Here is a 25,365-nt window from a genome sequence, read left to right as displayed (position 1 = left end):
TCACGCAAACTTCCAGGTGGAATATTTGAAGCACAGCTGTGTCTGCTGTATCTGTGGTTACTCTTGGGATCGGACAAACACTACAGGGGTATTAGAGACGGCGATAATCGCAGCCAATAACATTGATTCTTTCACTCCCTTTAAGCACAGAGGCTCTAACCATCACCATGCACGGGCAGTTTTTGTTCCTCTGATGTTTACGCATTAAAATTACAAATATGGAGGTGATCGTGCTTTTTCTTACAAAAACAGTTTTATTTGTGATATCACACATTATCAGTTCAACATCACTGACGTGGCAAAAGACACAAACTGAACAGAGAACTGCTGTTGTCCTTTATATCTTTAAATGTCAGTATTTTGTTTGTAAAAATCGTTTTTTGGAGGCAGGCAGGTAACGTGTTTCATAAATGTGACTGTATGTATGATCCACACATGAATAAGTGTTCTCACCATCAGCTTCTGTTTCTGGATGCATACAAAGCTGAGCGTGACCTGTGCTGTAATATCAGATATGAAACCTCTCAGACTTTTAAAGAAGAAGATGGAGCACATGGTCACTGACCCAGGTAACAGCTGTGGATGGAGAAAATGTGAGGTGACCGACAGGAGTGGACAGTCCTCGGGGTGAAATGAACGAAAGGATTAACTCAACTATAGTTTTCATTCGTCTGTGTGCTGTTTTCACTGCGTCAGTATCCAGAGTTCCTGTTGATTTGCAGTATAAACAGACGAATAATTAGACACTACGAAAAGCTCGATTTGTGCACAAGGATGGATTTTGGCTGCTTTGCCAGTGGCTCTGTCGTGCATAATAGCAGCTTGAAAATGTGCAAATTCAATCCTGTTAGAGAAGCAAATGGGAACGAAAGCAGCGGCCTTAATATTGCCATAAAGACACTCATTAAAGTGAAGACCTGTTGTCGAGTCTACCTGACTAATGTGGATGACAGAGCTGGTGGTCACTCATTAATGTGGATGAAAAAACATCCACCTGTTTGTACAAAGGTGAGAAAGTCATCTCTTCCCTGCATATGTGAAAACATGCACGCCTGGGCCGACAGTATCAAGCTCCAGAGGTCTTCGTTAGTTTTAAGTAGACTTTTTTTTTGGCTGCATGATAAAAAAAAATCTGAAATTAAAATAATAAATAAGAAAAAATACAGAAAAAGAATAAAAAAGCACAATATATATTATATATATTAGAACAAAAGGCGTCAGGCCCTGCTGTTACATGCTGCGTGACAGTCGGGGAGGCGTGCGCTCATTCATGGCACTGAATGGCAGCGTGCAGCTGGACTGCGTTGTACCACCCTGCAGTAGTGCAGCGGTGTCAGTGACTCTCTTTTATAAAGCACTGTGTGAGTTACAGGGATTTGAAATGATGCCAGAATGAAATTTGATTAAAACAGTTGCTCATTTTTTGGACAACGATAAAAATATTATAATGAAAAATGAAATTAAGGGGGAGGCTCTATAAATAAGCACACGGTGCTCCACACACTGTAAATGTAGAGTACAGAGAAAAAACTCGTTTCTTTATGTTTTACACAGAAGTTTTTGTCATTTTTAAAGTAATCGTGACAAAAAGCTTCATGAACGTCTTTCAGAGTTTGTCTCTCGCTGCTGCTTCACTCGTTCTTCGCTCCTCGGACCGTTTTCAGAGGAAAGCTTTTCTTTTTCGTGTTAAGCCTTAAAACGGCCCTTTGAACCTTTCAAGTGTAAAAACAGCATAAAAGCACTCAACTAAATGAATGAACCAGTGTCATGTCCACACAGCTTCTCAAAAAAACAACTATTTATTACACATTACGCCTTCGTCTTCTAAAAAGTAATGCAGCATTTACATAATTACTTGTTGTACCCAATTATCAGTTAATTCTGTAAACCTGTGGCTACAGTCCCGTACACTCTATCATAATGAAGACGCATCTTTCTTTACGGTTTTATGTATGATCGCAAACCTGACAGCACGATCAGCCCAAAGAGTCGCCACAGTGCTTCTACTTGAGAAACACGGCGTCCACGGTAAGTCTGACCGCTCATCAGGCTCTGGCTGCTGGGCTCGGTTCAGCAGGCACTCACTACAATCTCGCTCTCAGTTCCTCACCAGCTCGGTGTTAGCATGCTGTCTGTGCAGACGCTTCTGTCCTGGATGCAGTTTGCATCACGCTCTTCTACTTTTGTGCAAAGCGAACAATTAGAGCCTATTTGCTGGTTTTTTTTAACCCATCTACACTGATCATCAATGATCATCAATGATCATCTTTGAAATTTGGCTGAGTTATGCCAAATGACACAAGAGTGTGTGGCAGATTATACAGAGACAAGCAGAACGAGGGGTGGGTGATGGATGGCACAGTGCTGCATGTAAATGACACGTCTCATGAGAAACAAAGGTTTGCGTGCTTTACACGGCTCTGAACCTTTACTTACTCTTTGAACCTGATCTCAGCCCTGACCATTTGAGTTTGTTGCTCAGTGGGATCACACTCACGTATCTGCTGGATCCATCATAGTCGCATCGTTCAATCTTGCCAAGGGTCCCATCTGAGAAGTAGAGCTTCTCTGCTTTGTGGTCAATGGTCAGTCCATTGGGCGTTAAGATGTCAGAGCTGATGACGATCCTTATGTTTTTGCCAGTTAAGGTGGATCTCATGATGCTTGGCCTCTGCTCATTCCAGTTGGTCCAAAACATCAGGCTGAAAAATATGAAACACAAAACCAAACGAAGCTTTTTAACATCAGCAAGCAAACCTCAGTGTTCTCTTCCACAATTAAAAACAGTGGAGTAATTTCATCAGGGACTTCCTCCCTCTCCAAAAGATGCACTACCTCTCACACTCATTTAAAAATTCACACCACCTCAGCAAGAACGCAAAACAAATGTGTCACCTGAAGCTTCAGACGGGCTTAGAAATAACAGCTTTTTATAGAAGGAGGTGTAGAGGATCTGATGCCGTGCACAGACACGTGCACAGGACAAACCCTCTTTAGTAAATAGCTGGAGGTTTGATGCAGTCAGTCAATGATCAGCATCATTCCACAGCTGCCAAATCCTCATCAGCTTCTCCTTTTTGCCCTGAAGAGTGCAGCTCTGTTTCAATTAGATAAACTGGATTAGCATCAGAAATTCTAAGATAAAGGTCATTTATTCATGCTCTGTGATAATTAACAGTTATTTACAGGGAAGTAAATCAAAATAAATTACATATTGGTCTTTATAGGATTAGCTGTATGAGCCATGCAGCAAAGTCACAACCAGATAAAATGCTTTCAAATAGGAGAACGCGGTTTTCAAAGTCTGGCTTCTCTCTTCTCGCTGTAATGAAGTCATGGAAGTCCTCTCCAGTGCGATAATAAAGATTCAGGTCAGAAGTCACAACCAGGGGCTACTAATTAATCATCAGTGTTTGAATTCTAATTATCAGACAGTGATTCTAGAGTGGGATGGATACGGTGCCAAACTGCCAACCAAGGATAGTCTGAGGTCAAGAAATTAATTTAGTTAGTATAAAGGAGAGAGAGCTGTACTCACTCTGTGCAGCTGTGCACGTTTTTATATGCATGAAATACAGGTTTTAAACATAACTTACAACAGAGGAGGAATATTTATGTGTTACTTTTTAGAAACAGAAGATGCACCTGAATCTTTTCAAAAGCTAAGAGTTAAATAAATGAGATTTCAGTGCTACTGCACTATGCACAAAACAACTGAAGGCTAAGCCTGCTCGACGCAACGATCAGGAAGATCTCCCTGCTGCAGAAATACCAGCATTCAGAAAGTTTCACCATCAGGAGGAAAAACAACACCAACAACTACAGCAGAGTCAAGTAGTACCACAGCAGTACCACAGCAGTACCACAGCAGTACTACAGCAGTACTACAGTAGTACCACAGCAGTACTACAGTAGTACTACAGCTAAAGCAGAGGCAGCACATCAGTGTTTTAGTGCAAAGATCCAGAAAGCGACCGTTTGTGTGACCGCAGGTCTTCATGGCGAGCTGCAGACACTCTGTGGATTTCAGAGTCTGTTTTCGGCACATCTTGGCACCATGTCAAGAGTCACCTCCATGCATAGATTTATAGACAAGAACGGGGGTCATAAAATGTGTCCTACAACTAATAGGATGCCAGTATATGGATTTTAAAACAGCAGTAATATGATCTAGTTAAAACTGGCAGCAGCCTTCTGAATCAAGTGTAATTTATTTACAGACTTTCTGGAGAAACCTGAGAGCGATACATTATAGTTGTCAGCTGTACTTCTAATAAAAATGTGTAACAGGCAGCGCTGGCATGATGGAGCAATGCAGTGACTGTACTAACTCACTAACCACATAACAGTTACAATTCTGTCATTACTTGCATTACAAAGGCTCTTCAATTATGATGATCGATGGATTGAAGAAAATCATCAATAATTCTTTTCCTTGAACAGTAATCAGCTGACTTCAGCTCGTGGACGTGGAAAAGTGTTCAGGTGTACTGTGATGTGGAAAAGTATCCCCCCTTCCTGATGTCTTAGTCTTCTTTGTTTGTTTTTCGTATTTGTCACACTCACACACTTGTTTCAGATCATCAACACATTATGTTGTAATCTGCTGAGAAACAAGTCGCTGGTATCTATCAGTCTGGACAAGGTTACAGAGGCTTTGTGTCTCCACTGAGCCACAGTGAGAGTCTTTATCCACACATGGAGAGAAGCTGGAACAGTGCTGAAGCTTCCCGGGAGCAGCCGGCCTACCAAAATGACTCCAAGAGTCCATCAACGACTCATCCAGGAGGTCACAGAAGAACCCAGAACAGAGACCTGCAGGCCTCAGAGTTCAGGGTTCAATGATAACAAAGAGCAGAAATGACATCTACACAGCAAAATCTCCAGTGTTAAATTAACACTAGACAGTGTCTATATGGGTCCACACCTCTGAGTGTTAAATACAACACTGTTGAGTGTTAAATCAACACTTTTGACAGTGTTATATGTTTAAAAGTAACCTAGTCAGTTTTGAAGATTAACAAAGACTAACACTGAGCAGTGCTGATTTTCTAACACTGGAAAATAACTCAAAATGTTAGAAATATTCCAGTGTTAGAAAATCAGCACTGCTCAGTGTTAGCCATTGTTAATCTTCAAAACTGACTAGGTTACTTTTAAACATATAACACTGTCAAAAGTGTTAATTTAACACTCAACAGTGTTGTATTTAACACTCAGAGGTGTGGACCCATATAGACACTCTCTAGTGTTAATTTAACACTGGAGATTTTGCTGTGTAGCTGCCAAGAGCGAAACAACCAGTTATAATGTTTATTAGGGTCATTACTTTTTCACATAGGCAGGTTTAATCAGCTTTTTTAAATTAATAAATGAAATTATTTATCAATGGAAAATCATATTTTTTAAACCACTATGTAAAAACTCCATTTTGTATTTACTGTTATTTTTGTGTAATTTTAAAATTTGTTCGCTGATCTAAAACACTGCAGCAAACAGGAAGCCAACAGGAAGCGAAAAGGAAGTAAACAGGAAGCCAACAGGAAGCCAACAGGAAGTGAAAAGGAAGTAAACAGGAAGCCAACAGGAAGTCAACAGGAAGCCAACAGGAAGCCAACAGGAAGCGAAAAGGAAGTAAACAGGAAGCAAACAGGAGGCAAACAGGAAGCAAACAGGAAGCCAACAGGAGGCCAACAGGAAGCAAACAGGAAGCAAACAGGAGGCAAACAGGAAGCCAACAGGAGGCAAACAGGAAGCAAACAGGAAGCAAACAGGAGGCAAACAGGAAGCAAACAGGAGGCAAACAGGAAGCCAACAGGAGGCAAACAGGAAGCCAACAGGAGGCCAACAGGAGGCAAACAGGAGGCAAACAGGAAGCAAACAGGAAGCCAACAGGAGGCAAACAGGAAGCAAACAGGAAGCAAACAGGAGGCAAACAGGAAGCGAACAGGAAGGGGCACGCACTTCTGAGCAGTGAGTTTATTGCACAAAAGGGCAAAACTCTGCAGAAACAGCTGCCCACTGCTCCTAATTCAACATCAGTCCTTTACAACCATCTGTAAAGATGAGCGATGTTAAAGCAGAGCGCAGGCCGAGCACAGCCAAGTACTCACTGCCTGAGTCACAGCTCACAGTATTACACATAACATGTAACATAAGTAAGAGGTTATGCGTAACGCATAACTAGATGGTTGAGGTGCTGCACTGCAATAATTAAACTAGAACCGCTCACCCCAGTTAAATACTCATGACTGGTTTATGTTGTTATATACGCTCTTGAACCATGAAATAGAACTGGGAGCATGATAATGTGACTGGAATGCAGCGCGTGGCATGACAAAAGCAAAACTGTCCTTGAGAACAATCACCTTTGTGGTGATCAAACTTGGAGCACCTCAAATACCAAGCAGATAATATCCTGAGCTAAAGTCCCACATGTAACTAACAGATGCATGAGCGAATGGTGAAAAGTGCATCATGAGAAAGACGACTGACCTTTGACACTCATCCAGGGCCAGGACGTGTGGGTGGTCCTCCTCTGAAAGCGTCACCACAGCTTGCCTACTGATGGCGCCCGCTTGAGTCTGGTCCACAGTTTGTCTGGTGATGGTGGATGTAGTGGAGCTGGTCCAGTACAGAGTGTCCCAACCTTTGTGGTAAGCCAGACCTTCCACTGAACCCACATCTGAAACAAGAGAAACATCAGACCACGGAGCAACAAAGTGACCTGAATGAGAGTCGGCGTTACGAGTCTGCCTTTTTATTCTAGCGAATAACTGAGTCACATGGGAAAAATAATCGTAGTAAAGCAAGAGCGCCCATCTAAAACATCACATAGAGTAAAACGAAAGAAATAATCACTTTGGAACTGGCATTCATTACGTTTATTGTTCATTTATTTATCTGTAAATGCAGATTCCAGCTATATGCCGCAGTCATCTCGGGCTCCAAACCTCAGAGTTGTCTGTTGTGTATAAATGTGTGAAAGTACTGACTTTGCTTGTAACAGATGGCAGGCTCCAATTGTGTTAGAATTGGGATCGTGTTTCTTTTCTGATTGACAGGGAAATAACTTCATGCCTCACTACACTGGACAGACAGCTATTTGTTGATGCAAAAGTCACTCAGGAACCGAATGTGTTTTCATGGCAAACCAATTTCCAAAACACAGAATATGAAAAGACCTTTGCAGTCTCTCTTGTTATTGCATGAATATGACTGACAGAGATAGAAACCTCCAGAGAGACGTGATTTTCAGCAGAGAATCTGGTCATATTCACGTTTGATTACTCACTGCAGTTTTCTTTTTCTACCCTTCGATTTATCGACTGAATATGACTTTCAGCGTTTCTCAATATCACTATTGTGGAGAAGTAAGGACACAATAACTGCATTGTTGATCTAAGTTATGAAAGTGATGAGAAAGATTTGAAAAACAAACAACAGCAAAAGCACCAGCAGAAAATATCCACCCATGTGTCCATGAGCCCACTTCTCGTCAGTATATCCTGGATCCTCAACACTTGACACAGACCATATTAAGGTGTGCAACATCCAAGGCACTAATGCTAGAGCGGTCAGCTTCCCTGGTAAGTCCCATCCACATACCAAACACCAGCCTATTGTTCTAAAGATCGGGATAGTGTCCACCAGCGGTCCCCAACCCCCCGGGCCACGGCCTGGTACTGGTCCATGACTCGTTTGGTACCGGGCTGTGAGAGCTGAGGCTCGGGTGTGAAATTTATGGTTTTCAGGGTTTTTATCGTTAAATCGGTTTCCCGTGATGTAGTTGTGTGTCTTATTTTGAAAGAAATATTTCTGTGTGACCATAGCAACCCGAGAGGAGGATGTTAGTCTCAATGTTGTTGGTGCATTTCAGGAGGACGCTGCTAATAAAGTTACACAATTACTCAGTAAATTCACGTTTATTATTATATTTATAAAATCCCACAGTTTTTGTCTCGGTCGTATCATTTTATTTTGTTGTATTTATCCACCACACCTTAAAGGCTGGTCTGTGAAACTATTGTCTGACATTAAACCGGTCCGTGGCACATAAAAGGGGGGGAGAAACATCTGTGCCACATATGGACTATGTGTCTCAGATGTTCCCAAGTCCCGATAGAAGACGCCACCAAAGGTCCAAAGTCCCGGGGGGGCTTCAAGTTTCAGACAGATAAGCAGCTCATTGTCAGCCAACCAGGCATAGTGGCAGCTGACAAGGAGCAGAAGACTGTAGTTAATATAGACGTGCAAATCCCAGCAACATCAGAGAGAAAATAAAGGAGTACCAGGGGCTGAAGGAACAGCTGGAGCAGATGTGCAAAGTCCAACGTGGGACCAATGGTGACAGGAGCATTAGGGGCGATCGAGTTGGGTGTTCGTCTTGTAATCGGAAGGTTGCCCGTTCGAGCCCCGGCTCGGACAGTCTCGGTCGTTTTGTCCTTGGGCAAGACACTTCACCTACCGCCTACTGGTGTTGACCAGAGGGGCCGATGGCGCGATATGGCAGCCTCGCCTCTGTCAGTCTGCCCCAGGGCAGCTGTGGCTACAACTGTAGCTGCCTCCACCAGTGTGTGAATGTGAGAGTGAATGAATAGTGGAATTGTAAAGTGCTTTGAGGGGCCCCGAAAAGCGCTCTATAAATGCAATCCATCATTATTATTATTATTCTAACCCAAACAGTGGAAGTGCAGCTCCAGCAGATTGCAGGTACGAGACCTCTGATGGGCTCCATCAAGAACAGCTAAGATACAAACATTAATTAAGTGTACATTAAAGTAATTCAGTTGTCAAACGATTGTCTCGTGATTTTTCCTGTCACGCTTTTGTCTGTCAGATTCAATTCTAACTGTCTGAATGGCAAACATGTGGCCAGTATGAGTTAGTCTGGCTGCACCCCAGTATATAAAAACCCATAAACCAAACTCCAGAATACTTAAGACTCTACCTGAGTCAGCCGACCACTAATTAATAGCTTGCAATAAAAGCCGTCTGGCAGCTTGGAGTTTCTCTCAAATTGTTGGCCAGGCGAGGGACTAATTAATGGGGGACGCAGAGTTTAATTAGGGAAATATAGATGATTAACATCTTCACCTTTCCTCAATGACAGGATTCGGGCAGAAACTTTTAGAATAAAAGAGAAGATACTGCAGAAGTAGATCCACCGCTGCCTAAACGTGGTCCATGAAAAGAAGTATGGAGCAGGTGGATGTGCTGCTTTTAATCAACACACAAACAAACTCATTAGAGACCAGCAGCATGGTATTTCTTTGTGCACTGTGGCTGCATCAAAAGAGCTTGTTTCCAGTGGTATTGTCGTGCATTATTATTATTATCACCACTTTCATTATGCATTTCACAAGTTTGAAGGTGTGAAGGACACTTACAAATCCTGACAGATGGTTCTTGGTAACGCTTGTTCATTTCTAGAAGATAAATAAATAAGCAGAAAGCTCCCTCAGCAGGAGCGCTAAAGATGGGTCGGGGGTGGGTGAGAGTGGCTCAGTAACACTGTGCCAGCCTCGCCGCGCGAGGGTGGCGGTGGGAAGGTGCTGAGCTCTGCTCCCTGTGGAAACGTCACTGAATGCCAGAGGACGCGAGCTGTGCAGAACGGAGACTTTCTGCTGCTCATCTGACTCCAGTCAGACTCCAGATCGGTCCATGTTCAGTCAGTATGCAGAAAGCTTGGAACATAGTTCATTTAAACCAGGCTGATTTGGTCTTTTCAAAGGAGTAAAAGAGTAAAAAAACTGATTGAAGAAGAAATGCCCCTCTTGACGTACATCAGTGCTACACTGATTTCTTAACAACCCTGCTTCCTAACTACAGGAGAAAGATGCACTATTTCCTCCTTGCAGACGGATCATCGGAGCAGCGTCGGCCACGGTGCCACTTTACAGTCAAACTACATTTTTATGGCTTGCAACCCAGCAGACAGCCAAAACAGGTGCAGGTGAGGACGGATAAATTAGAGAGTGTACAAACATGCAGCTCTGTGCATAAAGTGCAAGCTTTCGGATGTCAGGCACATAAAACTGTCGACTGAAAACACACCAAGCAAAGACGCGGTGTGACAAATACGGCTAATCCACACTGCAGAAAACCACACTCTTCAACGTCTGCAGTGGTGGACCTGCAGCTTCCCACAGAGGACTTGTTAGATGACATAAAATAACATAGAAACGCTGTCAATATGGAATCCACTTACTTTCTGCGATGATGGATCTTCCCGTCCAGTCGTCGTTAATCATCTGGATATTTCCAAAATGGACATCGCTAAAAAAGATGCGGTTGGCTCCAGCTGTCTCCTGACTGTAGTCAAAGGCCAGCGTTACGACATTCTTGAAAAAAGCGGGATTTTCAAAAGGCTGCACGGGTGAGTTGAGGTCATTTTCATCAGAAAGGTGGATGCTTTTCAGGATAGTCCTTTCAGAGTACAGTAGATAACCTTCATAGCGCTCACAGGCAAAGCCATCCTCTGCCAAGCGCCCGTGTGCACAGGAGCAGGTCCGGCGACCGCTGCCCAGGTGGAAGCACAGCTGCTGGCAGCCTCCGTTACTTCTGGCACAGGGGTTGGTGCCTTCAAAGCACAACATGTGTTTGATTAGTCACCGGCCGCCGTTTCTGCTGTGAGCAATCACGTTTAAATTGGCCCGCCTATACAAGTCAGATGAAAATCCAATCTACGGTCTGGGAGCCACAAATTTGGAATTCGATTGCATAAAAATCTGCGAGCATAATAAGAGACAGGAAGTGAAACTGTGTGGCTATAATGTTTAAAAACGCACCTTTTTCTCTGCCTCTGGTGAAGACCGTCACATCTTTCAAATTAACCCCTAGACCGCTCCTCATGGTCACAGCCTCACTGGGATCCGTCTTCAAGCCTCGTCGGATTGAACCGTTCGAGTGGGCCCTGAAAGTCAGGCGAGTCGGAGAAGAACAATAATAAGGTTCTCTGTGTGAGCGTGGCGGGGTGAAGGATGGGGAAGTTACACAGACATACTGCACTGAGGACATTTTGTCAATACACATCAGAATCTACATCTAAATTCAGTTTTATTTCACTGTCATCATCACAGATTAGAGGGGACCGTGCTTCTGCTATCGCCGCACCCAAACTGGAATAATCTTCCACTTGATATCCGCATGTCAGAATCCAATGAATCGTTTAAATCACTCATAAAAACTCACCTGTTCAATGTAGCCTTTGAAGCTAATTAGTTTGGACTTCCACCTGGTCTGCATTTGTTTTACATAACTGTAGTTGTTACTGTAACCATTACTGTATCTTCTTTTCTTTGTCTATTGTTGGAATTCGCCTGCAGCACTCGTGTGAAGCACTTTGATGTCTTTTTAAATGTGCTATAGAAATACATTTTGATTGATTTTGTTTTTAATTTCAGACCTTTGTCAAACCCTAAAACAAACACTAATATTTGTCTGGAGTATTAAAAAAAAAAAAACAGGATTGCAGGAGCGCCTGCTGTGTAATATTTCTCCTTGGAAGCCTTGAAAGGAGGGGAAGGGCGCTGCCAGGTTACTATAAAGGCTTTGCAGGCAAATGCAAGAGTTTGCATTTGAGAAAATAACAAATTACCTGTCAGACCAGTAGATGTAAGGCCCAAACACGGCCACGGAGAACAGGTCTACGTTGGCCATTGACAGTACAATCTCCCGGCTCTCACCGGTCTCAAGGTTGATCCTCTCGATCTTATCCGTGCGTGCGTCGCACCAATATAATGTATTTTCCTGGAAGGTAATTTTAAAATGCATAACACAAACTGCAGCTCTTTGTATGGTTAGATGTTAGCCACAAGACTGTAAGGTGAGCAAGGAGACAGGTACCGTACATGATGTATTGTCTGTGTGCGACTGTACCTCATAGTCTATGGAAATTCCATTGGGCCACGTGATGCCCGAGCTGACCAGGGTAACCTGGTCTGATCCATCCAGGCGGGAACGGCCGATGCAGGGGTTCTGACCCCACTCGGTCCAGAACAGATATCTGCCCAGATACACCTCATTTATTATTTGAACTGTAGATTTTTAAAACATTTTTATCTTTGTTTAGGTAACATTTGCTTTGTAGGATGGTGCATATTAATGCTTAGAGGTGCAGCACATTTGGATACATTGTAACATATGCATGTTCTTATGTATTTATATAATTATCCTCCTGCTCGACAAAGCAAGCTGCCCTAAATTTCACTTTACTCTTCTCTTAAAGGTGGTAAATTGTGGACAAGTATTTCTGAAATAGGTAGTATAATTAAAATAATGAGCGATCAGTATTATGAGGATGAACGTGAGCCACACTGGGATGCTGGCAGCAGGCAGGACGGGTACAGCCTGCCATCTGCATGGCTCAGCAGAAGTCAGCACACTTGGCAACGTTGTGTCAGTAAGTGCTGCTTACTGGAGACTCTGACTGCTTTACTGTGCTGTTGTAAGTGAACATCCTTGGACATCTGAAGCTTTAGACGGATCCAAACAAGCCTGTCTGGCACACAGCAGCCACACCAGAGTCTAAGTCAGCCATTTTTTTCGCTCTGTGAATTTGATATTAACTGGTTCTGTGAGCTATGGTGGTATCACATAATAGGCTGACTGGATAAAGTGACCACTGAGCGAATATGCGATGAGCCAGAATTGGCTTAATAAGACCTGCTTTGGTTTCTAGCTTTAGCAGCAAATGTCTTTAATATATCTGCTGTTTACAGTAAGTGGTTTCTAAAACTATAGAGATGGCACTGATTGTAGGCTAAACAAACACACACACAGAGTCATTTCCTACCCCTTCTGTGGATGTACAGCGATGGCTCTGGGCTGATCGAGTCCTTCTGATATGACCACTGAGCGATATGCACCATTCAGGCGAGAGATTTCAATTAGATTGAAACCGTGGTCTGTCCAGTACAGGTTGCCTGTTTGGAAAGAAGCAATATTCATACATGTAATTAAAGTAGAATTCATCCTCCAGGACACAGAAGTTAAAGACACAGTTCATTAAATCGAATTCTTTGCCTGCACTTTGTCACCAAAGCCTAATGGCTTTTGGCAATTCAGATCACAACAATGACATCGACTCAGTGCTATAACTAGAGGCGTGGCACCTAAAGTGTGAATTTTCAACAATCGATACAAACTTGACAGCCTGTGGAAATGACTCCAGGGCTCCAGCAGTGACGGTACTAACCAGCGATCCAGTCAACTGCAATGCCTTCCACACGGCTGATGCCGGTGGTAATGACGTCCTCCCTCCAGGTCTGGTCGCGTTTGGCTCGGGATATTCTGTTCAGTCCCATGTCTGTCCAGTACACAGTATCATTCCCTGCAAAATGCACCCTACGGTTAATAATAGGAGACGTGATGAAAGCTGCTGCCACAAAAGCATCCGTGCCCTCAAACTAAGCAGCTCATGAAAGCACATTTTACTGTATCATGGCCCATTTCACCAGATTTTGTGTGGCACAATAAAGCATGATAACAACTCAGGCACAGGTCCTTGTTGACATGCAGCTGCTGGATGGAAAAGGCAAATGTTGGGAAAATTTTACAGGGCAGAATACGGCTCCATGCAAAACACGGTGTTGGTAAAACTGTAACGGGCCCGTTATCATTTTACGGCGCTGTTAAATAAGCTAATAAAATAGTGTGGTTTGCCTTTTTTATACTCTTGTCTTCAAGTGGATCTTTCTGCATGACTGTCAGTTAGGCTGCACAAGTTGTTAAGAGGGTAGCTGGCGTTATATGTTTAATTGCACGTTCGTATTCCCACCGCCTTTACACTCTGTTAACACAGAGATGATATATGACATAACACAGCTGCAGGGATTTCATCTGTTCTGCTCCAGCAACCTCCATTCTGTAATGACATGTAAATGTTATGTGTGAGCTATCAACTGCTGTTCTTGGATGGGCTTAGTAATACATTTGTGTGTTCACCTGTCCAAAATAATAAAGGTGAGGACCATCATCAATCTTGTTCTGTCCTTTAGTAATATCTCATTTTATATTCAGGTTATTTCCTCTTTTCCAAAAGCCGTGGTCACACTTCAAGATTTCCAACGACCCCTGAGGTCTCTCGGATTCAGAACGAGGTTTTAGGTTTTCAAGATAGTCGAGGGATAAGTCACTGACTTGTAACTACTGTATAATGAGGGACCTGACTTGGCTTTTTCCCTGCACTCAGACTTTTTCTTAAGTCTGCGAAGGTTTGCAGTCGTCCAGGTCATAGTCGTCTGAGGCAGTGTTTCCCAAACATAGGTGTGCTGTGAGAAATGATCAGGTGTGCTGTGGGAGATTATCTGGTTCCACCTCATTAGTACTCTAAGCGATCAGCATGAATAACGGGCAGAACAATTATATACTCTACCACTAGAGGGCAGTACAACTACCTGCTCTAATTAAATGGGTTGCCAACTGCCAGTAAACAGAAGACGAAGAAGAAGAAATTACATAATAGTCACGCTGTGAGATGACACCGGGCATAATAGCAATAGATAATAGAGGTGCAACATACACAAAATTCACGGTTCGATATTTTTTCGATACAAAAAAATGTTCATGCCTTTTTCATTTGTCATTTATTAAAATTATAAATATATATTTTAACTCAAACGTACAGTTTTTAAATTTAATGTTGCTGAAACAACAAAGTAATAAAAAAAAAATCTATCTGATGGAGAAATCCCTCATCTTTGGAAAAGAGAGTTTATTACAGAGAAATGGCTCTTTCCAAAATAAAAGCTATACTATACGCTTCTTCTGGGCTATATTCTCAGCAGCATATTAAACATATCAGGTCCCCATAAGGAGAATCCTGTGCTAACGGCTGTCTAAATGACTCGGGTAAAGTTTGTAGCATGCGTGCTTGTTGTTTTTGTCTGCTTCCACTTGTCTTTGCACTAGGATGATGTCGGAGTAAATGTGCAGTCATATTCGTTGTGTTCCCACTAGTGCTGTCAGCGTTAATCTGAAATGACGTTAACGCCACAACACGGCAAATCTCCGTTAACGAGCTACCGCGGATCGGACGGTGTCAACACGTTAACGAGCTAACTACGCTAACAGTAGTTCCCACCCATGTAATTGAGCATTGCGTGGCACAGCCAACATACTGTTTTACTTTAGTCCATGACGCGCTTACCTTCAGGGTCATACTTCACATGAAAACCAAGATAGTTCCAAAGGCCAGATCTGAATGAGGGTGGGGGAGGTTCAATTTGCCATGTTGCAACGACCTTAGCTTCTGTCTTGCTAGCTTGCGCTGTGCTCAGTGGATCTGCGCTCGACAGTGCAGGCTAGGCGGAGTAGTCGAACGCAGATCCACTGAGCGCTCAACACAGACAGCATCGTCAGAAGAAAAGTTGATAAAATAAATTAAAGATTTTGTATTGTTCGATACATATGCGTACCGAACCGAAAGCACTGTATCGAACGGTTCAATATCGATACGAGTATCGTTGCACCCCTAATAGGTAAATATCTGAAAAGAAAAAGTAGTCAGTCTGACCTGGTCCTGGTGAAAACTCTGACCCAGGTGAAGGCCCAGCGTCAGTAGTGGTCAGAAGAAAGCAAAAAATCTATAGTGGGGACAAACCGAGCCAGTTCTGCTATGTCTGTTGCGCTGGGGAAAATGATCAATATGCTTTTTGTCACATTTGTGTTTGGTGGTGTGCCGTGTGATTTTTCTAATGTGAAATATGTCCCGTGGATCCAAAAGGCTGTGAAACACTGTCTATGGAGCTCGAAAAGAAGGTTCTCTAAGTTAAACTTTAACGAGTCCAGTCACCGTCTTTTCAAGCTTCTTAGAAGTTTTTCTTAATAAGAAATAAATGGATTTAATGAACCCTTTAAGACTTTAAATCTAATGGCATCACTTCAGTTTCTTCACCAGGTTTGATGTTTTGGGAATTCTGAATATTTGTAAACAATTAGTTTGCACCATTTTCACATGATTCATGATTTACATCATATAATGATATCTTTGCTATAGCAGTGAATGAGTTTATCTTTGCCAGCATGCAATAAGGATGGTGTCTGGGATAAAAGCGAGTGTGTCAGCTGCAATAATGATTTAGAACCTAAAGATTGAGTTATTTTAACAGCCTCCAACATTAAAGTAGACATTTATAGAAGAAAGAAAACGGTTCTCACTGAAGGTACAAACAACAAACACGATTCACCACTCGAGGCAAAAACACAACGTCAAATACAACCAGGCTGCTAAGGAGCTAACAGCTGGTGACGAGCGACCTAGATGTAAACAGATGACTCCACGAGCATGCAAGCTCCACATCCCAGGAAACGCTGCATGGCTGCATTTACATGATGGAAAACCAGAGCGTTAAGGAGCTGGTTAAAAAACTCGAGCAAAGGTACAACATCGCAGCATGTGAGGATATTGCCCAGACTCCTGAAGACGTGCAAAGTTAATTAGTGAATGTGGTCCTCTGCTCGTTTACAAAGAACAGTCGAATTTTGTGATTTTTGATAGTTTGGCTTTAATGGAGGTGGTGGTGGAATCAGATTAAGAGTGACAAGACTGCCAAAAGTCAATAAGGCTTTCCCATTGCTCTATTTTCTCCCTCCCCGTCACCTCCCCTGTCATCTGTCCTCCTCCACGACACCCAGAAATCAATCTTACACATTTTGAAAAATGTCCCAATTCCGGTCTATCTGGGAGAGACGATGGAGAGAGAAGATGAGGATGCACAGGTGTGGAAGTGTTTTTACGCGTGACGGATGAAATATATAAATCATGTCAGGAGCAGGACTAAAGAAATGAATCAAGTGTTCCTTTGTATTTATAAGTTGTTTCATTTTTTATGATAACACCTTCCCTCCACCATTTGTGATGTGAGTATGACATCTAAGATCATCAAACAGAGCAGCAGGCTGTAACAAAGCAAGACTCACATCACATTTAATTGACACGGCTTGGAACAAGGCTGAGAGAAAAGCACGTCTGCTGCTGCACAATGCCTTAACTCGACTCCTCATCTATCGCTTCCTTGTTTCCTTGCTTACATCTTTGGTGGGAGGGGCTAATATCGAGGAGATTCAGGGATTTAGAAAGTGAACAATGAGACAAAGGGTTGGATTCATCCTATCTGACCAACCTCACCTACAAACAAAATAACTAAGCTATCAAATGTTGGAATACTTAAATGAAAATGCAGGAAATGACCAGAATTCCATGTGTGGTGTTCACTGCATCAAAAATGTTTCCATTTTATAAAACAATACTCACTCGGTAATTGTTTCCCTGCCAGTGACAGGAGAGCAAAATCACAGACTGCATGTGGAATTACCCAAACAACATTTTCAGGATACACTATGTGTTTTTTTGTACTTGTGGTTTGTTGTGCATGTAATCTCCTTTATACAATTTCCCCACAGACTTGTTATCATGCTTCGACAGCACCCTACACGTATCGCAGAGAATGGACGTTTCCGGTCTCTGGTATGTTTATAGCTTTTATTAGAATAATAAATCAAATATGTTTGCACATCATGTGAGAGGAAACAAATATCAGCACAAGCTGCTGGTTTGTGCTTTGCAACGTGATGCTACCTTCATGTTGTGGTGCATCTTGGGAATTTCTTTGGATTAGGATTGTTTACATGGAAAATGGTGGCTGTTATTCATGAGGTGCTCATTCATCTGGACAAGTTAAGCTCGACCATTATTTAAAAGATACACAAAGCCCAGAGCAACAAAAATCTTTATCTTCTCTTTAATAACTCAAGACAGAGGAAATAAAGTGAATATGAGAGTGTGGCAGCAGCTGTGTAGTATTTGTGTATAGGTGCTATGACTAATGCACGCCAATGTTTCCAGCTTGACATTATAAAGCAATGGAGCAGCACGTCTTCAGGGGTTTCGTGTCCTTAAGCCTTCGGGGCTTTAAGACTTGACTCAGTTCAGGGATGGTGAATGCATTCCTCTGACTGAGTACTTAAAGACAAACCTTTATATTTACATAAGTAATTATTATTATTGATTCTGAATCTTTTCATCATTCTGCCTTTACAGATCTCACACTCCCAGAATCCTTCACAGGTTACGGCTGCTTCGAGTATCAAACACATACTGCTGAGCAGGTCCCCCTCATGCTGACCTGTTGGGGCACACATTTGGGTTTGAGTGCCAGGCACCACAGGGTCTGCATGTATGTCAGGTAGTACAAGTCCAAGTATCCACATCAATGCCAGGACTCAAGCCTTCCCAGCACTGCCTTATAATGGCATGCATAATGCTATCCACTTCACTTATCAGGGGTATTTAATATTGTAACACTGGTACTGATCTGATCAGAGCGGACAGCTGCAGCAGTTCCAGATAAGGATGACTTTAAAACAAGGAGCAATATAAAGTGTGTAGGTTTAATAAAATGTCAGATTCTTTAAGCTCTCAGCGTCTAACGTCGCGCTTTAACGGGTCTCCACTCCACTTATGTGATTGGACGTACCTGCGTGAAAGTCGACTCCCACAGCAAAAAGCGTTCCTGTGATGGGCATGAGGGCTTCGCTGTTGTCATTCGGGTCAAGAGCAATTCCTCGGATTCCCTCATGGACGGAATACATTAGAAATGAGTCAACACCTAAAGAATCACAGAGGGATCTATTAGAGCGCAGATAAAAGCATTAAAGCTCAAGAACTCACGAATGCCCTTTGACGCACGTAGAGATTATTCATTTATCCACAGCCTCACACTGAGGGTAACGAAAGGCTCAAAGAAACTGGGAATCGTACCCTCGCAAGATGTGCGATCGCTACGCAAGTTGTAGCCAACGGTGCAGGAGCAGCTGCGGGTGTTCTCTGAAGTCGGGAAGCACAGCTGCGAGCATCCTCCGTTGTTTACTTGGCACTGATTTCTTCCTGATTATTAAAACAAAACCAGCAAACGGACGACAGTGACGCACCGTCAGCAGGCATGTCCATCTTTGTGACTCACGTGAGAGAGGCTGCTTACCTTTCTGGCTGTCCCTGTCGTACACCTTCATGTGAACCACCCCACCCGTCTTATTTCTCAAAACAACAAGGTTGCGCCCGTCTCTCTTGGTGACCGTTCCCAGCCGTCCTGATTCCTCATCTGCCCACCAGAGTTTTCCACCTGCAGCCAGCAAAGAAAATCTGAATTAACTCCATTTTTAGAGCAAGGCCAAAGAGCATTTTCCTTTCTTTTTCACAATATGGTACAAATGAGTTCTTGAAAACACAAGCAGAGTGCAGGCAAATGCCATCCTTCAAAGTGCAAATGCTGAGCTTCAGCCTGCACTCTAATCTCCTAAAGCTGGCACACTTATTCCTTAAAGCCTGTTAATAATTGAGGCCTTCTCTGAGCTGATTTCAGATTAAAAAGTGGGTTTCCTGTCGCGCTCGGCCCCATTGCTGTTGATGAGTTTCAGCCTTGAACTGCAGGAAGGTTTTTAGCTCCACTTAAGCTTTTCCATGAACTTGAAAGACAAACGTTTCCATTACCGACTGAATCGAGCATCGCATTCCTATAAACAGACAGCATGTGCTGTTTGACCAAAGGGGCTGCTGACTGCTGCACACCAAGCCCAGCACCTCTGTCCTCAGCAGATATCAGTGACGCACAGTCCTCGCCAGGCGCTTTGCCATTTACTCGACAGGCGTGACAGGAACTTCTCATTTTACAATCCCACTGAGGTGACAAGTAAAAAGGAGTTAAGTGAGTCCTCTCCTTCCAGGATAAACATCAGAGGAGGTGAAGATGACCTCATTCTAGAAAGGATAAAACCACAAAAATGAACAGAGTATCTACAACATACCCCATAATTAGGTCACACAAACGTGGCTATAACAGACTGTATGCTGTAAAAGCTAAGAGCAGCGGAGGCCGGAGGAATCACCTTTGCATTTTCATACAAACCCCCAACAGAGGAATTACTGAGCTGAGCAGCAGCAGCAGCGAGCGCTCATTAAATGCCTCCTTCTTTAGAGCAATGTCAATTACCAGCAGATTTCTTTTTCCTGCTTTGTGCTAATGCAACCATTCAGAGCAGCGCTGCTCCTGGACACAACCTGGTGCAATTTAACACCCTCTTGAATTAGATTAGCAACCTAACTTAAATGACAGATGCATTCTCATCCAAGCCAATATGTTACGTACCATCTAGAAAATGTGCCGTGTACATTTTCCAGCACCACTTCCTGGAAGGCACGACGTTCTTTTGTTCTCTTGCACGTTTTGTGTCACTGCATTCAACCACCCACCCACACACACACACACACACACACACAGAAACAATTCCCGCTTCCATTAATAGCTTTAGGCTGAATGCCATCCTTAAAAGAAATGTAAAACTCGCTTCCACAAATCAGGTAAATTCCCATGAGTGGGAATGACAGTCTTCGTGCAGTTTACAAAACATTACACCCCGGAGGGCACGCTAGCCGAGATTAGCTTTGCACCCCGTGTTAATTTAATGCCGTTGGGATCACTGGCTAGGTGTGATTGCTCGCTTGTGGCACATCATATTCAATTTCCACCTCAACTGCTAGTTTGATCCCCGGCAATTCACGGCTGATGGATCACTCACACCTTCCGAAATAAGCCCTCTCTTCTCCCTCAAGCCAATCCAATTATTACAGAGCCTTAGGACCGAGTGGGTCAAACTTGTGTCACTAACAGTGCCTTCATTATACCTTTTCACAGCCAGCGTGAGCAATCACTAAGACATGAAGGCAAAATGAAAAGCCAGCACCCCATCATGGAGAAACGTACGATTCTTCCCTCAGAAGTGCGTTCCCGATTACCAGTGCAAATCTGCTAAACCCTTTTTCGTGCTCGTCTGCCTAGTTGTACGTCTGCATCTACCACCCACTGTGACGGAGATACAGATTCATCATTTGTAAACAAGCTTTCATCGCTCACGCACGATGGTTCTTCGGAGTAACCTCAACCACTTCAAATATGACTAACTGATCGATCAAGCTTGTAAACAACCAGAGACGAGAACAAATGCTTCTCAGATTTATGCTCATTAATGCTGATTGCTCCAGTAACCACAAAGGACACAAAAGCCTTTAATTCACTGGTACTTTATCCCCACCAGAGCAGACAACTAGGGCTGCCACGATTAGTCGACTAGTCACGATTACGTCGACTATCAAAATCGCCGACGACTGATTTAATAGTCGACGCGTCGTTTGAAGCTTTGTAAGATCCCAAAAGACGCAGGAATAAGTAGTAGGATTTAAGAGTGTAATAACGGACTGAAACAGAAGATGGCAGCACTGCATGTACAAGGATGCCAGCTGCCGTTAAACCCCGAAGAAGAAGAAGAAGCTGTGTCCCAGAATTCATAGCGCAGCCCAGCTCAGTTTCCAACAATGGCGGCAGCTAGTTAGTTTTAATATTACTCTTATTATTCTTTCTGGGTCACAAAATAAACGTTTAACATATTTTCAGGCGAGAATGTAGCTGTGTAAACCTCAAATATCTGCTCAGTTTATCAAGACACCACATATTTTCAAAAGCGCTCCGACATTTTCGGAGACGTCTGTTACCCACTAGCTCGATAGCGAGCCGGGGGCAAGGGTCACTAGAGCCGTGAGAACACCGGACTCCCGGCAAATCGTTTTCAAACCCACCGCCGTCTTTCGCTACTCAGGTTAAACATGATATATAAGCAATGTTGGGACTAACGCGTTATTAAGTAACGCGTTACAGTAACTACGTTATTATTGTGGTAACGAGCACGGTAACTAGTTATTATGCCAAAACCGGGAACGCGTTACTCGTTACTGGGATTTAGATAGGCTCGTTATTCGTTACTTCGTGTGGTGGCTATCGCGGAGCTTCCACAGATTCAGTAACATTAGCAAGTGGTGGAGGCAGCAGGTGGATGAGAGAAAGGGGACGCAGGAGGAGCAGAGACCCGAAGCGGCCGCCGGTCCGAGTATCAGGTGAACTGAACTTCAGGTAAGACGTTATGACCTGCAGTCTATCTGGTCAGATATAAACCAGGTTTAGTTGGAGTTTATTTCCGTTGTGCTGACTTTTTCGTACTGCGTGCTAGCTAGCATGACGGGGTTTCTATACAGCTGGGTGGTGCTATGTTACTGATGTTGAACTTTATTTTGTTCATATGGTTAATTATTAGAGTTGCCAACCGTTCCCTAAAAGACGGAATCGTCTCGTATTCAGAGAAATTATTACGCGTTTCGTATTTAGGTGAAAAGGAACAGTTTGTCCCGGACTTCAGCTACAATGAAAAAGACACAAAGCTGGAGTTATTCTGTCTTTGCTGCACAGCTGCCTCTTCTTCTCTCATTCTCTCCCCTCCCTCTCCTGTTGCTACTTTAATCATGAAACTGATCAATGATCAGCTGATCGGCTTTTCCCTCTTGTTTATTTATCGTCCGCTTTGCGCCAGAAAGAGGAAACCAGCGGATGTCGCGTTAAACAACAGCAGCACGTTTGATCAGCTGTTGTTAGAATTTATTTAATATTAATTTCTAGTATCAGCGGATGTTTGCTGGAGCCACAGCTGTAAAGCTGCTGGTCATGATATCGGTTTGTATATCTGGTGAGTGGGAAACCAGATGAAACCAGGAGATGTCCTTACTGAATCATCAGAGCTGAACAGGTGATGGAGAAACAGGTTTACCTTTTAGGTGACAGGAATGAGTTGAAGGGAAGTTATGAACTGTTTCTGAGAGACTAATAACACCAGGATCCTTTTCTATGTAGCTGACAGCTGGTAACTGTGCAGGGGCGGATCTAGCAAAGTGTTGCCAGGGGGCCAGGTAGGGCATTAACAGGGAGAGGGGGGCACAAAGAAATACTTTCTTATTCTCATTTCAAATGTCTCGCTTTTAATAAATAATTATCTGAGTCTTACAACAAACGATTGATAGATTGATACATATATACCATCACTACAGTGTACATCACTGTCACAACAGTGTTTGTTTTCATTCAAAGGCTTTATGATATTTGCTATAATGGCGGCCGGTCTCTAGTCAAAATGCCCGGGACGATTTTTTGTCCCAGTCCAGCTCTGTATGCAGCTCATCTGCAGTCTGGTGTTACCTACATCTTCCTATTCAGAAGGCAGAATTTCTGAGTTCTGAGTACAATCAAAGCACCACGACTGCAGTTTTTGTGTTGGATGTAAAAAGCGCACATGACGCTGTGACGTAGGCTAGAATCATGGCAGCGGTCAACGACGGTCCAGGCGTGGGATTTCTCTCGTGGAAATATGCACATTATTTTTTCCTTTGGTAGGTGGCACAGTGCACTGTGGCAAGTAAGCAAGCTAGAAGACTGGCAGTCTTGCTGGGTATCCAGTTAGCAACACATTAACAAGAGAAGTCTGAGTAAAACCAAAGTTACTTTCCCTAGTAACTAGTTACTTTGAAAGTAACGAGTAACTTGAAGTAACTGAGTTACTTTTGATGGAAGTAACTAGTAATGTAACTAAGTTACTAATTTAAAGTAACTTACCCAACACTGTATATAAGTCACTTAGATAACTTAAAAATGTTATTGTTTGGCTTTTTTTTCAGTGTTTTATTTGTTCCTGAGTAAATCGGTTTGGCTGAGATTAAAGTTATAGTTTTTACACAGCTGAATAAACGTCAAGCAGACAGCTGATCATCAGAAGTGTGAGATGCTCGAGAATTTACTCCGGTGTCCTGTTATATTTTAGATAGCAAGGAGCAGACGGCTGAGTTTATTAAACTCCACTGAAACAATCTGCAAATTTGATTTAAATTTAATAAACTATCATCTTGTCTTTATTTTTAGTTAGCACATAACTTAAACACTTAAAGCTGTAAGCTAATGATAGTTATATAAGAGCAGATGCTGCTGGTGCAATAAGCTGTACGTTTTCTGTCCAATGGATGATGATCTGATTAGTGGACTAATCGCAAAAATAATCTGTGACTAGTCGACTATCAGAATAAACGTTTGTGGCAGCCCTACAGACAATGCATGCTTTTAGCTGCAAATCCATATTACAGTCATGCTGGCACATGTATTAGTATATTTCTTCTTTGTTCTTTACTGAACTACAAAGACGAAGGAAAGCGAGAGAAGAAATATACAGAACTCTGTGGTAAACACAGCAAATGGTCACCAAATGCACTTAACTGCAAATCACACCATGCCGACAAAACTAAAGCTGCAAAGGGACATTTTCTGTAATGGGCATCGCTGACAACAAAAGAAGCTCAGGAGTGGAAAATGACCTGTCTGGCTGCTGTCCTGCTCTCTTCCACCAGCCTCATTTTCAGCTGACCCTGTAACTTTTACAGGTTCATGCTCAATGATCTACAGCAAAGGAGGACTGAATGTTGGCATCACGAAACACGGTAACATAAACCCTACAAAACCGCTTCATTCCTCGTTTCTGGCAGACGGGCGCGTCCATAATTTGTTGCACACACTATTTTGTAGGTTTGTCTCTGCACAACAACAACACAGGCAGAAATTTTGCTTTAACTTTTTCATTTTTAATCAGAGCCTGAAAATAAACTGGACACGTGACACGAGCACTTTGAGTTTCCTGCTCTGTTGGTCCGTCGGAACAACTGAAGCGGACACAGCTCATTCATGTTTTTACATTTGTATTTCAGAGCTTTTTGCAGTAATTTTAAATGTAAAAAGGCCAAATCTGTCACATTGTGACAGCCCAGCCCAGCAACACGGCGCCGATAAGAACAAGAAGGTCAGATTAGAGTTTTCCTAAAGCTTCTCGAGAAGCCTGCGCAGTCCTGAAACAAGATGAAGCCAAGACTGATGCATAAGGTTAGACACAGCTCATGATCAGAGGCAGACCACACTATCTGTCAACCATGCTGGGGCAGTTTAAGCCTCTGAAAATGGGTCATGAAATATAACAAATCCTGTAGTTGCTAAAAAGTTAATGTGTTAAAAAAGTGAAACATCGTCCAATCATAAATCTATATTACTGGTGTTTAACTGGTGTTTAAGCAGTACAATTCCTCTGTTTTACCAAACGTAATGGTAAAGCAGCAAAGTACGGTTCGGTCGACCAATCAGCTTCTTCAAGACAACAAAATGTGGATAATTGTGATTGATGGAGACTTGCAGACATCATTTCACTGTTTTGCTGTAGCTGCTCCTGCACTGGAGCGCAGCTATTAGTCTGTGTCACCTCACATTCTACATCCCATTTGTGAAATGCAATAATGAAGTCTCCAGTGTCCGTTCCTGCACAGCCAAAGTATTCACTATAAAAATGGCCACAAAAATGAACCTAAAAGTTGTGGCTTACACTTGCAGAAAGCTAATAGTGTACAAAACAGTGGGACTCCATCCTGCCACTGCTGTGTTATTCTGCAACAGTAATTAA

The 25,365-nt window shown here is 42.9% G+C and overlaps 1 protein-coding gene across 5 annotated transcripts in view; it reads right to left on the bottom strand.

Moving 5' to 3' along the window:
* lrp1bb (low density lipoprotein receptor-related protein 1Bb) overlaps window positions 1–25,365 on the bottom strand; it is a 263,247-nt gene that overhangs the window by 67,195 nt on the left and 170,687 nt on the right. For all 5 annotated transcript variants that reach the window (XM_084907632.1, XM_084907630.1, XM_084907631.1 and 2 more), the window contains 11 exons: window positions 18,984–19,124; window positions 18,764–18,889; window positions 18,480–18,611; window positions 13,199–13,333; window positions 12,797–12,926; window positions 11,881–12,007; window positions 11,600–11,751; window positions 10,791–10,915; window positions 10,211–10,582; window positions 6,496–6,685; window positions 2,498–2,702 (listed from right to left, as the gene is read on the bottom strand). In XM_084907632.1, coding sequence (XP_084763758.1) covers window positions 2,498–2,702; window positions 6,496–6,685; window positions 10,211–10,582; window positions 10,791–10,915; window positions 11,600–11,751; window positions 11,881–12,007; window positions 12,797–12,926; window positions 13,199–13,333; window positions 18,480–18,611; window positions 18,764–18,889; window positions 18,984–19,124 — 1,835 coding nt within the window. The remainder of the gene's footprint in view (window positions 1–2,497; window positions 2,703–6,495; window positions 6,686–10,210; window positions 10,583–10,790; window positions 10,916–11,599; window positions 11,752–11,880; window positions 12,008–12,796; window positions 12,927–13,198; window positions 13,334–18,479; window positions 18,612–18,763; window positions 18,890–18,983; window positions 19,125–25,365) is intronic.

This window comes from Perissodus microlepis, chromosome 16 (genome assembly GCF_051167445.1).
Source record: "Perissodus microlepis isolate ML-2025 ecotype Zambia chromosome 16, ASM5116744v1, whole genome shotgun sequence".
Taxonomy (NCBI): Eukaryota; Metazoa; Chordata; class Actinopteri; order Cichliformes; family Cichlidae; genus Perissodus; species Perissodus microlepis.
The sequence above is the reverse complement of the archived record's forward strand: the minus strand, read 5'-3'. Positions and strand labels throughout refer to the sequence as shown.